A 12,411-nucleotide genomic window follows, 5' to 3' on the forward strand; every position below is an offset into this window, starting at 1 on the left:
CTGGTGCCCATATGGGATGCCAGCACTGCAGGTGGCGGCTTTACACATTCCATTATAGCACCGGCCTCTAAAATGTTATAAAAACTGTTCCAACCAACAATTTGTAAATAAATAAATTAATGTGTAGAGGTTTTGTCTGCATATGGAACCAATTAGTGTTTGCCAGCACAAAACAAAATGTTCCCTGCTAAAATTCATTCCAAACCATGCAGTCCAGTCAAACTTGTTTTGGAGAAAATACAGTCTTTTTCCTGGGCAAAGGATTCAATGTCATGTTTACAAACATAAATATCATTTGTGCAGCAGTTGCTGTAGCTTCCTCCCTAGAAAACACGAATATGTAGAGGTTTTTTCTCCATGTGGAAACAATTAGCATTGGCCAGCACAAAATAAAATGTTTCCTGCTAAAATTCATTCCAAAACGTAAAGTCCATAGCGAAAATCCAGAAAACACAAACAAACAGAGAGGCTGTAGCAAGATTTGGGATTTAGCTAGCCACAACCCAACCATATATTTCTTGTTTGATGCAGTCAAATCTGGACAAAGTGTTGTGGAATTCGTGTGCAATGGAAACATAAAATCACAGTCAAGTTGGTTGTCGAGAAAAGCAGTGTTTTTCCTGGGTATGTGGATTCAATGTCAAGTTTAAAAATATAAATCTCATGTTTCCCGCAGTTGCTCTAGATTTCTCCCTATAAACACCAATGTGTAGCAGTATTTCTCCATGTGGAAACAATTAGCGTTTGCCAGCAGAAAATATAATGTTCCTGGATAAAATTCATTCAAAACCGTAAACTCCATAGAGAATATCCAGAAAACACGAACAAACATAGAGGCTGTAACAATATCTGTATTTGAGTTAGTCATAACACAAGAGGATATTTATGGTTTGATCCAGTCATATCTGCTCAAAGTGTTGTGGAATTTGTATGCAATGCACCCAGAAAAAATAAGAGTCAAACTGGTTTTGGAAAACAGCAAAGTGTTTCTCTTAGGGAACTCCATAGAAAATCATGTTTACAAACATAAATGTCATGTTTGTTTCTCACAGTTGCTCTAGCTTTCTCCTTAGAAAACACGAGTGTGTAGAGGTTTTGTCTTCTTGTGGAACCAATTAGAATTTGCCAGCACAAAACAAAATGTTACCTGCTAAAATTCATTCACAACCATAAAGTCCATTGATAATATCCAGAAAACACAAACACAGAGACTGTAGCAAGATGTGGGATTGAGTTAGCCATAAAACCAGAAGATATTTCTGGTTTCATGCAGTCATATCCGAAGTGTTGTGCAACTCGTTTGCAATGGACTTGGAAAATAACAGTCAAACTGGTTTTGGAGAAAATCAAACTTGTTTTCTTGGCAAGTGAATAAAATGTCATGTTAGAAATATAAATATCATGTTTGTTTGCAACAGTTGTTCTAGCTTACTCCCTAGAAAACTCGAATGTGCAGAAGTTTTGTCTGCATATGAAACCAATTAGCATTTGCCAGCACAAAACAAAATGTCTCCTGCTAAAATTCATTCCAAACCGTAAAGTTTATTGATAATATCCAGAAAACAAAAACACAGAGGCTGATGCAAGATCTGGGATTGAGTTACCCAAAAAGCAACCAGATATGACTGCTTTCATCCAGGCATAACCGGACAAACTGTTGAGGAAGTAGTATGCAATGGAATCAGAAAATGAAAGTGAAATTAATTTTGGAGAACAGCAAACTCATGTTCTTGGGCAAATGGATAAAATGTCATGTTTACAAATATAAATATCATGTTTGTTTGCAACAGTTGTTCTAGCTTTCTCCCTAGAAAACTTGAATGTTCAGAAGTTTTGTCTGCATATGAAACCAGTTAGCATTTGCCAGCACAAAACAAAATGTCCCCTGCTAAAATTCATTCCAAACCATAAAGTTTATTGATAATATCCAGAAAACACAAACACAGAGGCTGTTGCAAGATCAGGGTTTGAGTTACCCACAACACAACTGGATAATTCTGGTTTCATCCATGCATAAACAGACAAACTGTTGAGGAAGTCGTATGCAATGGAATCAGAAAATGAAAGTGAAACTAATTTTGGAGAACAGCAAACTCATGTTCTTGGGCAATTGGATAAAATGTCATGTTTACAAATATAAATATGTTTGTTTGCCACAGTTGCTCTAGCTTTCTCGCTAGAAAACAGGAATGTGTAGACGTCTTGTATGCATATGGAACCAATTTGCATTTGCCAGCACAAAGCAAAATGCCCCCAACTAAAATTTGTTCCAAAACATAAAGTCCATTTATAACATCAAGAAAACACAAACACAGAGGCTGTAGTAAGATCTGGGATGCAGTTGCCACAACACAAGCGGATATTTCAGGTTTGATCCAGTCATATCCAGACAAAGTGTTGTGGAATTCGTAAGTAATGGACCCAGAAAATCACAGACAAACTGGTTTTGGAGAAAAGCAAAGTATTTTTCTTAGGCAAGTGCATAAAATGTCATGTATACAACCACAAATATCGTGTTTGTTTGCTGCAATTGCTCTAGCTTTCTCCATAGAAAACACGAATGTGTAGAGGTTTTGTCTCCATGTGGAACTAATTAGTGTTTCCTGGTGCAAAATAAAATGTTCCCTGCTAAAATACATTCACAACCATAAAATACAGAATAAATAAATCAATCCAGAAAACACAAACACATAGGCTGTTACAAGTTCTGGGATTGAGTTAGCCATAAAACAAGAGGATTTTTCTGGTTTGATCCAGTCATATCCGCACAAAGTTTTGTGGAACTCGTATGCAATGGACTCAGAAAATCACAGTCAAACTGGTTTTGGAGAAAAGCAAACTCATTTTCTTGGGCAACTGGATAAATATGATGTTTACCAACATAAATGTCATGTTTGTTTGCTACAGTTGCTCTAGCTTTCTCCCTAGAAAACATGAACGTGTAGAGGATTTGTTTTCTTGTGGAACCAATTAGCCTTTGCCAGCACAAAACAAAATGTTCCCTGCTAAAATTCATTCACAATCATAAAGTCCATTGATAATATCGAGAGAACACGAACAAGCACAGAGGCTGTAGGAAGATCTGAGTTTGAGTTAGCCATAACACAAGAGGATATTTCTGGTTTGATCCAAGCACAACTGGCCAAAGTGTTATGCAATTTTTATGTAATGGACGAGGAAATCACTGTAAAACTGGTTTTGGAGAAAAGCAAAGTGTTCTTATTGGGGAGGTGTTGCAGTTGCTTTCTCCACAATGTTGCAGTAGGTTCGTTTCTGAGAGGAGCAGCCTGGTGGGGGCAAGAGGCGCGGAGTCAACACACAGACCCCGGGAGTCGGGTGAAAGCACGCTTGAGGCAAGCAGCCCGCAGACTAGTTTATTACAGTTGGTACAACAGCTTATATAGCCAAGACCAGCCAATCTGGTCAAGGGGCGGTCTATACCCCAACCAATCACAGCCTGTCGCCAGGCAGTTTCCAGAGCCATCCAATCACAGCCTGTTGCCAGGCAGTTTCAAACCCATCCAATCACAGCCTGTTGCCAGGCAGGCTCCATTGCCAGGTGGGTTTCAAAGCCATTCCTGAGTAACTGATGCTCGCTTGCCAGTGGCCACCTTCGCATGGCCTTCTCATTCCATTACATTTCCCCCTTTTTGTTTATTTTTGAGCAACAGGAGGCATGATTCTTGGCCATACCATTGTTGACACTGTTTCCATGTGGTCTCCATACGCAGCTGTGCCTGTCTTAGGTTGTCCCCCAGGGGATCTTACCCGTCATTGACTAACCAGCGCTCAAATCGAGAGACCACAGGATTGCTTGCTCAGATAGGGGTAGGAATGAGGAATAACGGTTATCAGGAATGGCATGACCACACACAGGCTGTGGGCCATTTGAGTGACTGACCAGAGCTAGTAGGGTATACAACAGTAACAGATATGGCTTTGGGCAGTTTCTCAGGGTAGGATGATAGGGCAGGAGCGTCTGCTAACAAGGCAGAGTCTCGGTCTTGTTCAGCTGGTTCTGGTTGTCTGTCAGTTGCAGGCTTGATGTTTCTGGCTGGTACCCAAAAGGGCTGTTCCACATTCTCTGGAAAGACACAAGCATATCCTTGACCTTTGGTTAATAGAAGCCTTTTTACAGGCATTGGAATCCAGGGCCTGAATTTTGCGTACACTTCGACATTAACAGCAAACATGCGGATGGCATGGGATCTAGCAGCTGTCCTGAGAGCTTGGGGTGCCCAAGGACTGCCACAAATGTGGGGATCCTCACTGGGTGTAGATGGGATGACATTGCATGAGTTATTGTGTAGAGGTCCTCTTAGTTCATCCCACGGGTATGTGGGGGGTGGCTGACTAGGCATTGCTACCTTGTTTGCTACGTTGTTTTTTCACTGTCGGAGCTCTCTCTCCCTAAGTCAGCAACCATTGTCTGTGAGACAGGGCCCTGGAGTGTCAGGCTCCTATCACCCACAGATTCACTGTCTTTGATAATCCGCACAGGATTCTGAGAGGGGGGTATCTTTCCCATGTTTGAGCGCTTAAGAGTGGCAAGGTACGCCAACTCTAGCCAAAGGAAAGACACGTACAGCACTGCTGCTGTAACAAAGCAAATTCCTAGCACCTCAGCTGTGGATGGCATTTTGCAGGAGGTTTCCCTACGTTAGACAAACAGATAGTGGTGTATCAGATAGTAGGTATGTCCTGTACTTAGTGGGGGACTTCCTTGATTCGTTAGGTCAAGGCCGTATGCCCACACGGTGTCTCCAGAGCGTCACCTCTCTCAAGTGAGGGAAGATGACTTGGTTCTGAATTCTGGGATGATCAGTCCCTTATGTGAATTCTCCGGGCGACCCGAAAGTAAAAGGAGGAGCAGAGAAGCGACGTACGCTTCAGGGAGGTGTGTGCTAACCTGGGGTCACTTAGACTGAGGACAAGGACAAGGAAAGGGGCGTAGGAGGGGGTTCTGTGCTCACCCTCACAGAACCGAACAGCACACAAAACACCGAGGGGCCTACTTGCCGAAATGCAGGGGGAACCTCGCCGAGTCCGACAAGCTGTCTCTTTCTCAGTCACGTTGGGCGCCAGATGTTGCAGTTGATTTCTCCACAATGTTGCAGTAGGTTCGTTTCTGAGAGGAGCAGCCTGGTGGGGGCAAGAGGCGCAGAGTCAACACACAGACCCCAGGGAGTCGGGTGAAAGCACGCTTGAGGCGAGCAGCCTGCAGACTGTTTATTACAGTTGGTACAACAGCTTATATAGCCAAGACCAGCCAATCTGGTCAAGGGGCGGTCCATACACCAACCAATCACAGCCTGTTGCCAGGCAGTTTCCAGAGCCATCCAATCACAGCCTGTTGCCAGGCAGTTTCAAATCCATCCAATCACAGCCTGTTGTCAGGCAGTTTCCAGAGCCATCCAATCACAGCCTGTTGCCAGGCAGTTTCAAATCCATCCAATCACAGCCTGTTGCCAGGCAGTTTCCAAAGTCAGGGGGGTTTCAAAGCCATTCCTGACTAACTGACGCTCACTTGCCAGTGGCCACCTTCGCATGGCATTCTCATTCCACTACAGGGAGGTGCATAAAATGTCATGTTTACAAACATAAATATTATATTTGTTTTCTGCAGTTGCTCTTTCTCCTTAGAAAACATGAGTGTGTAGAGTTTTTGTCTTCTTGTGGAACCAATTAATATTTGCCAGCACAAAATAAAATACTCCGTGCTAAAATTCATTCAAAACCCTAAAGTCCATTGATAATATCAACAAAACACAAACACAGAGGCTGTAGCAAGATCTGGGATTCAGTTAGCCATAACACAAGAGGATATTTCTAGTTTGATCCTGTCATATCCGGAAAAAGTATTATGGAATTCGTAAGCCATGGACTAAGAAAATCACATACAAAAAGGTTTTGGAGAAAAGCAAAGTCTTCTTATTAGGCAAGTGCATAAAATGTTATCTATACAAATACAAATATCATGTGTGTTTGCTGCAATTGCTCTAGCTTTCTCCCTAGAAAACACGATTGTGTAGAGTTTGTGTATCCATGTGGAACTAATAAGAGTTTCCCAACGCAAAATAAAATATTCCCTGCTAAAATTCATTCACAACCATAAAGTCCATTGATAAATAACGAAAACAGAAAAACACATAGGCCGTTACAAGATCTGGGATTGAGTTAGCCAGAAAACAAGAGGATATTTCTGGTTTGATCCAGTCATATACAATGTTGTGGAACTCATATGCAACGGACTCAGAAAATCACAGTCAAACTGGTTTTTTTGAAAAGCAAAGTCTTTTTATTGGGCAAGTGCATAAAATGCCATGTTTATAAACATAAATATCACGTTTGATTCCCGCATTTGCTCTAGCTTTCTCCTTAGAAAACATGAGTGTTTAGAGCATTTGTCTTGTTGTGGAACCAATTAGCGTTTCCCAGAACAAAACAAAATGTTCCCTGCTAAAATTCATTCCAAAACGTAAAGTCCATTGATAATATCCAGAAAACACAAACAAACACAGAGGCTGTAGCAAGATCTGGGGTTGAGTTAGGCATAACACAAGAGGATATTTCTGGTTTGAACCAGGCATAACCGGACAATGTGTTGTGGAATTCGTATGCAATGGACCCAGAAAATCACAGTCAAACTGGTTTTTGAAAAAAGCAAAAACTTTCTCTTAGGCAAGTGCATAAAATGTCATGTTTACAAACATAAATATCTGTCGGGTCCACCTGACAAACCACACAGAGATGCAGCACTCATTCAATTCATCACCACGTTTATTGCCTCATCGCATTCCAGGCCAAGGTAGGTGGCCCAGCGATGAGGGACTGGAGGCCATCTCCCTGGGGAAACTCTTCAACCTCCAGCAGCGAGCACCAAGAAAAACAAGGATATATACCCCAGGCCCCATACAGATAACATTCATTGCGTGCAATCATGCATAACACAGGAACAAAGCAAGTTTACAAGGTAGCAAAGATCAGGGTACAAGGTCTGCTGATAGAGCAAAGAACATCATAAACCTTCATCAGAAGTCACATCCTGCCTGCAGGAATGTGGGACAAAGAGTCTTGTGCCTTCAGAACAATAAGCACAGGAAACAGGATTAGTTAAGGGACAGCCTCAGCCTGCTGCATCTCATGTCGGGCCAGGGCCACTAGCCCTGACAAATATCATGTTTGTTTCCCTCAGTTGCTCTAGCATTCTCCTTAGAAACACGAGTGTTTAGAAGTTTTTTTCTTCTGGTGGAACCAATTAGTGTTTGCCAGCACAAAACAAAATGTTCTCTGCTAAAATTCATTCAAAATCATAAAGCCCATTGATAATATCAAGAAAACGCAAACAAACCTAGAGGCTCTAGCAAGATCTGGGATTGAGATAGCCATAACACAAGAGGATATTTCTAGTTTGATTTAGTTGACCTAGTGCATAAAATGTCATCTATAGAAACACAAATATCATGTTTGTTTGCTGCAATTGCACTAGCTTTCTCCCTAGAAAACACAAATGCGAAGAGTTTGTGTCTCCATGCAGAACCAATAAGTATTTGCCAGCACAAACAAAATGTTTCCTGCTAAAATTCACTGAAAACCATGAAGTGCATTGATAATATCCAGAAAATACAAACAAAGGGACAGTAGCAAGATCTGATATTGAGTAGACACAACAAAATGGATACTTGTGGTTTGATCCAGTAATATCCAGAAAAATTGTTGGGGAATTCTTATGCAATGGACCCAGTAATTCACAGTCAAACTAGTTTTAGAGAAAAGCTTACTCTTTTTCTTAGGCAAATGGATAAAATATCATGTATAGGACTACAAATATCATTTTTGCCATAGTTACTCTAGCTTTCTCCCAAGAAAACACGAATGTGTAGAGGTTTTGTAACCCTGTGGAACCAATTAGTGTTTGCAAGAACAAAACAAAATGTTCCCTGCTAAAATTCATTCAAAACCGTAAAAGTCTATTGATAATATTCAGAAAATACAAACACAGAGGCTGATGCAAGACATCGGATTGAGTTACCCACAACACAACCAGATATTTCTGGTTTCATCCAGGCATATCCAGACAAAGTGTTGTGGAACTCGTATGCAAGGGACCCAGAAAATCACAGTCAAACTGGTTTTGGAGAAAAGCAAAATCTTTTTATTGGGCAAGTGCATAAAATGTCATCTATAGAAAAACAAATATCATATTTGTTTGTTACAATTGCTCTAGCTTTCTCCCTAGAAAACATGAATGTGTAGAGTTCTTGTCTGCATTTGGAACCCATTAGTGTTTGCCAGCACAAAACAAAATGTTCCCTGCTAAAATTTATTCAAAACCGTAAAGTCCATTGAGAATATCCAGAAAACACAAACAAACACAGAGGTTGCAGCAAGATCTGCTTTAGAGTTAGCCATAACACAAGAGGATATTTATGGTTTGATTAAGTCATATGCAGACAAAGTGTTGTGGAACTCTTATGCAATGGGCTCAGAAAATCACAGTCACACTGCATTTGGAGAAAAGCAATGTCGTTTTCTTGGGCAAGTGGATAAAATGTCATGTTTACAAACATAAATATCATGTTTGAATGCCACAGTTGCTCTAGCTTTCTCATTAGAAAACATGAGTGTGTAGAGGTTTTGTCTTCTTGTGGAACCAATTAGAGTTTGCCAGCACAAAACAAAATGCTCCCTGCTAAAATTCATTCCAAACCATAAAGTCCATTGATAATATCCAGAAAGCACAAACACAGAGGCTGTATCAAGAGCTGGGACTCAGTTAGCCACAAAACAATGGATATTTCTGCTTTGATCCAGTCATATCTGGACAAAGTGTTGTGGCATTCACATGCAATGGACCCAGAAAATCAGAGTCAAACTTGTTTTGGATATAAGCAAAGTCATTTTCTTTGGCAAGTGGATAAATATTATGCTTACAAACATAAATATCATGTTTGTTTCCAATTGTGGCTCTAGATTTTTCCCTAAAAAACAAGAATTTGTAGAGGTTTGGTCAGCATATGGAGCCAATTAGCTTTTGCCAGCACTAAACAAAATGTTCCATGCTAAAATTCATTTAAAACCATAAAGTCCGTTGATAATATCCAGAAAACACAAACAAACACAGAGGCTGTAGTAAGATCTAGATTTGAGTTAGCCATAACACATTCGGATATTTCTGGTATGATCCAGTCATATCCAGAGAAAATATTGTGGAATTCATATGCAAGGGACCCAGGAAACTACTGTCAAACTGGTTTTGGAGAAAAGCACAGTCTTTTTCCTGGGCAAGTGGATTCAATGTCATGTTTACAAACATAAATGTCATGTTTCTTGCAGTTGCTCTAGATATTTCCCTAGAAAACACGAATGGGAAGAGGTTTTTTCTACATGTGGAAACAATTAGCGTTTTCCACCACAAAATAAAATGTTCCCTGCTAAAATTCACTCAAAACCATAAAGTCCATTGATAATATCCAGAAAACAGAAACATAGTGGCTGTAGCAAGATCTGGGATTCAGTTAGCCAGAACACGACTGGATATTTCTCATTTGATCCAGTCATATCCGGACAAACGTTTGTGGAATTTATACGCAATGGACCCAGAAAATCACAGTCAAACAGGTTTTGGAGAAAAGCACAGTGTTTTTCCTGGGAAATTGGATAGAATGTCATGTATACAACCACAAATATCATCTGTGTTTGCTGCAGTTGCTCCAGCTTTCTCCCTAGAAAACACAAATCTGGAACTATTCAACATGGAGGTGGAGGTCGATAAGCTGGAACTGATGGCTGAATCTTCAGTTTCTAAGTTCTACTGTGGAATGGACATGTGCTGGTGATGGAAGAAACGGACACCGTCTTCACCCCCCCTGCTACTGCAGAAAATGTGATGCCTTGATGTATCTTCTTTCTTCCTATGTCTTAGTGGATTGAAGTGCCTCTCATACACAAAGTTGATTTGAATGCTTTCAAATTGCTCTTAACATCTTATAGAGTTATAGACAGAAGAGAGAGACAGAGAGAAAGGTCTTCCTTCTGTTGGTTCACTCCCAAAGTGGCTGCTACAGCTGGCACTGCACCGATCGGAAGCCAGGAGCCAGTTCCAGAAAGCTGACTCTGATCTGGATTACATTCAGTACAGGCTGGAATATGAAATCAAGGCTAAACATCCTGAATCAGCAGGCGAGAAAAATCCAGTCACACTCTTAAAGGAAAAGTCAGCGTTAAAGTCTCGATATCAAACTTTGTATGCACGCTTCAAACCAATTGCTGTTGAGCAGAAAGAGACTAAAACCCGCATTTGTGCTACTATGAATAAGACTATGACCATGATACATGAACTCCAAAAGAAAACAGACTTGGAGCCATCACCACTGACTGAAGAAGAGAAAACTGCAGCAGAGCAATTAAAATCTCAAGTGCCAGACCCATGAAGAAATGGAATTGCAAAAGAGAATTTGAATGGAGAAGTGATCAATTCCAAAGAAATTTAGGAAAATACCTTGTTAATACTTAGCTTCCAGAGTTGGGGGCTGTTGAAGGAGAAAGAGGTTTGGCTTGAGTGTTTGGATAATAATGATTTCCAAATGAGAGGAAATAAGAAAGGCAGATATTATATGAGTGATGTTCAGTCAGAATGATGGAATGTGAATAAAGGATTTTAGATACACACACACACACAATCTTGTAATTTCAGGTAAAGGTGTCACTTAACACTGTTTTGCATTTGTTTGCTTTTTGTTAGTTAATAAAATGTTCTGACCTATCATAAAAAGGAATATTTATTTACATTTTGGTTATTCAAAATGTAAAAGAGCATGCTATAGTAATTAAAAGAGAGGCAAAATGTTTGTACTAAATGAATACTTCAAAATATTAATGGGAAATGAAATTAAAAGGTAAGTTTATTTTGGTGTAAAAATTGATATATATGCACAGTTTTTTATAATATACATTTTCACAAATATTTTGAAATTCCCCCTTTGCATATATTGGTATATAATTTCATTTTGAAAATGTTGATTGCATATATGTTCACATTATTGGTGGGAGTGCCAGAATGTGACTTGTGGTCTGCCACAAAACCTAGCTGAAGTAATAAACTGGCTTCTCTGTGATGACCTTACATTTTTCCCCGTGAACCTTCTGCCTGCTAATGCTCAGCAGCATGAGCTAGCTTTCAAAAGCTATTTTAGATCATCCCTGTTCTATTTCAGTAATACCTTTGTTCTCTGTTAGCCTATATTATTATAATTGTTCTTTCTCTATGAAAACATACAAATGAAATTGGAGGAGCATTTTTCTGCTGTTTGTCAGTTTTTGTGTGTATATGTATTTCAGTCTCCCTACTTATTATTTATTTATTTATTTTTAAAGATTTATTTTATTTATTTGAAAGAGTTATAGAAAGAGGTAGAGATAGAGAGAGATAGGTCTTCCATTCGTTGGTTCACTCCCCAACTGGCCGCAATGGCCGGAACTGCACTGATCCAAAGCCAGAAGACAGGAGCCTCTTCTGGGTCTCTGATATGGGTGCAGGGACCCAAGGACTTGGGCTATCTTCTGCTGTTTTTCTAGGCCATAACAGAGAGCTGGATCGGAAGAGGAACAGCCAAGACTAGAACCAGCAGCCATATGGATGCTGGCGCTTCAGGCCAGGGCTTTAACCCACTGCGCCACAGTGCTGACCCCTTCCTATTTATTTTTAAATGATTATTGGCAATAAGGTAATTACCTAAAATAGAGACAGATCCTGAAAAAAATGAATAGCAATACACACAAATATCTGGCTAATAGTAGGTGAAAATGGAAGTCTTTTTTTTTAATTTGACAGCTAGAGCTGGGCAGTGAGAGAAAGACAGAGAGAAGGTCCTCCCTCCATTGGTTCACCCTCCAGATGGCCACCACAGCCAGAATTATGGCGAACCAAAGCCAGGAGCCAGACACCACTTGATTTATCTGTCTAATAAGAGACTAAGGTGCCCATGAATTGTTACTGTAGTATGCTGGAAAATGCTGAAGCTATACTAAAGTGTAGAAGGAAAAAGTATTGCAATTCTGTAGTTAAGATTTGGTTTTGGAATTGTAACTAAGATTTAAGTACAGTAGTCTTACCTGCAATTTTCCTTGACATTGTTTGTTATCTAGGAAATATTAAATGGAGAATTCTAGAAAAAAAAAAGAAAACACAAATCTGTAGATTTTCTCTCCATGTGGAACCAATTAGTGTTTGCCAGCAAAAAACAAAATGTTTCCTGCTAAACTTTGTTCAAAACTGTAAAGTCCATTGAGAATATCCAGAAAACACAAACAAAAGAGGTTGTAGAAAGATCTGGGATTGAGTTAGTCATAACACAAGAGGATATTTCTGGTTTGATCAAATCATATCCGGACAAACTGTTGTGGCATTCG

At 40.0% G+C, this 12,411-nt stretch overlaps 1 protein-coding gene across 1 annotated transcript; it reads left to right on the forward strand.

The window, feature by feature from the left end:
* The first annotated feature begins 9,750 nt into the window (after window positions 1-9,750).
* Window positions 9,751-11,234, forward strand: LOC133754555 (spindle and kinetochore-associated protein 2-like). Its single transcript, XM_062185003.1, has 2 exons — window positions 9,751-9,788; window positions 10,101-11,234. Exons 1-2 carry the CDS (start codon window positions 9,756-9,758, stop codon window positions 10,431-10,433), a joined length of 366 nt encoding a protein of 121 aa, XP_062040987.1. The 5' UTR covers window positions 9,751-9,755; the 3' UTR covers window positions 10,434-11,234.
* The last annotated feature ends 1,177 nt before the right edge of the window (window positions 11,235-12,411 follow it).

Source organism: Lepus europaeus, unplaced genomic scaffold, assembly GCF_033115175.1.
Source record: "Lepus europaeus isolate LE1 unplaced genomic scaffold, mLepTim1.pri SCAFFOLD_194, whole genome shotgun sequence".
In the NCBI taxonomy this organism is placed as follows: Eukaryota; Metazoa; Chordata; class Mammalia; order Lagomorpha; family Leporidae; genus Lepus; species Lepus europaeus.

Excerpts from the sequence above, each read along its gene's own strand:
- LOC133754555 (XM_062185003.1), top strand. The coding sequence starts at position 9,756 with ATGGAGGTGGAGGTCGATAAGCTGGAACTGATG. Across the intron at positions 9,789-10,100 it reads TCGATAAGCTGGAACTGATG|TTCCAGAAAGCTGACTCTGA; the intron begins GCTGAATCTTCA and ends GCCAGGAGCCAG.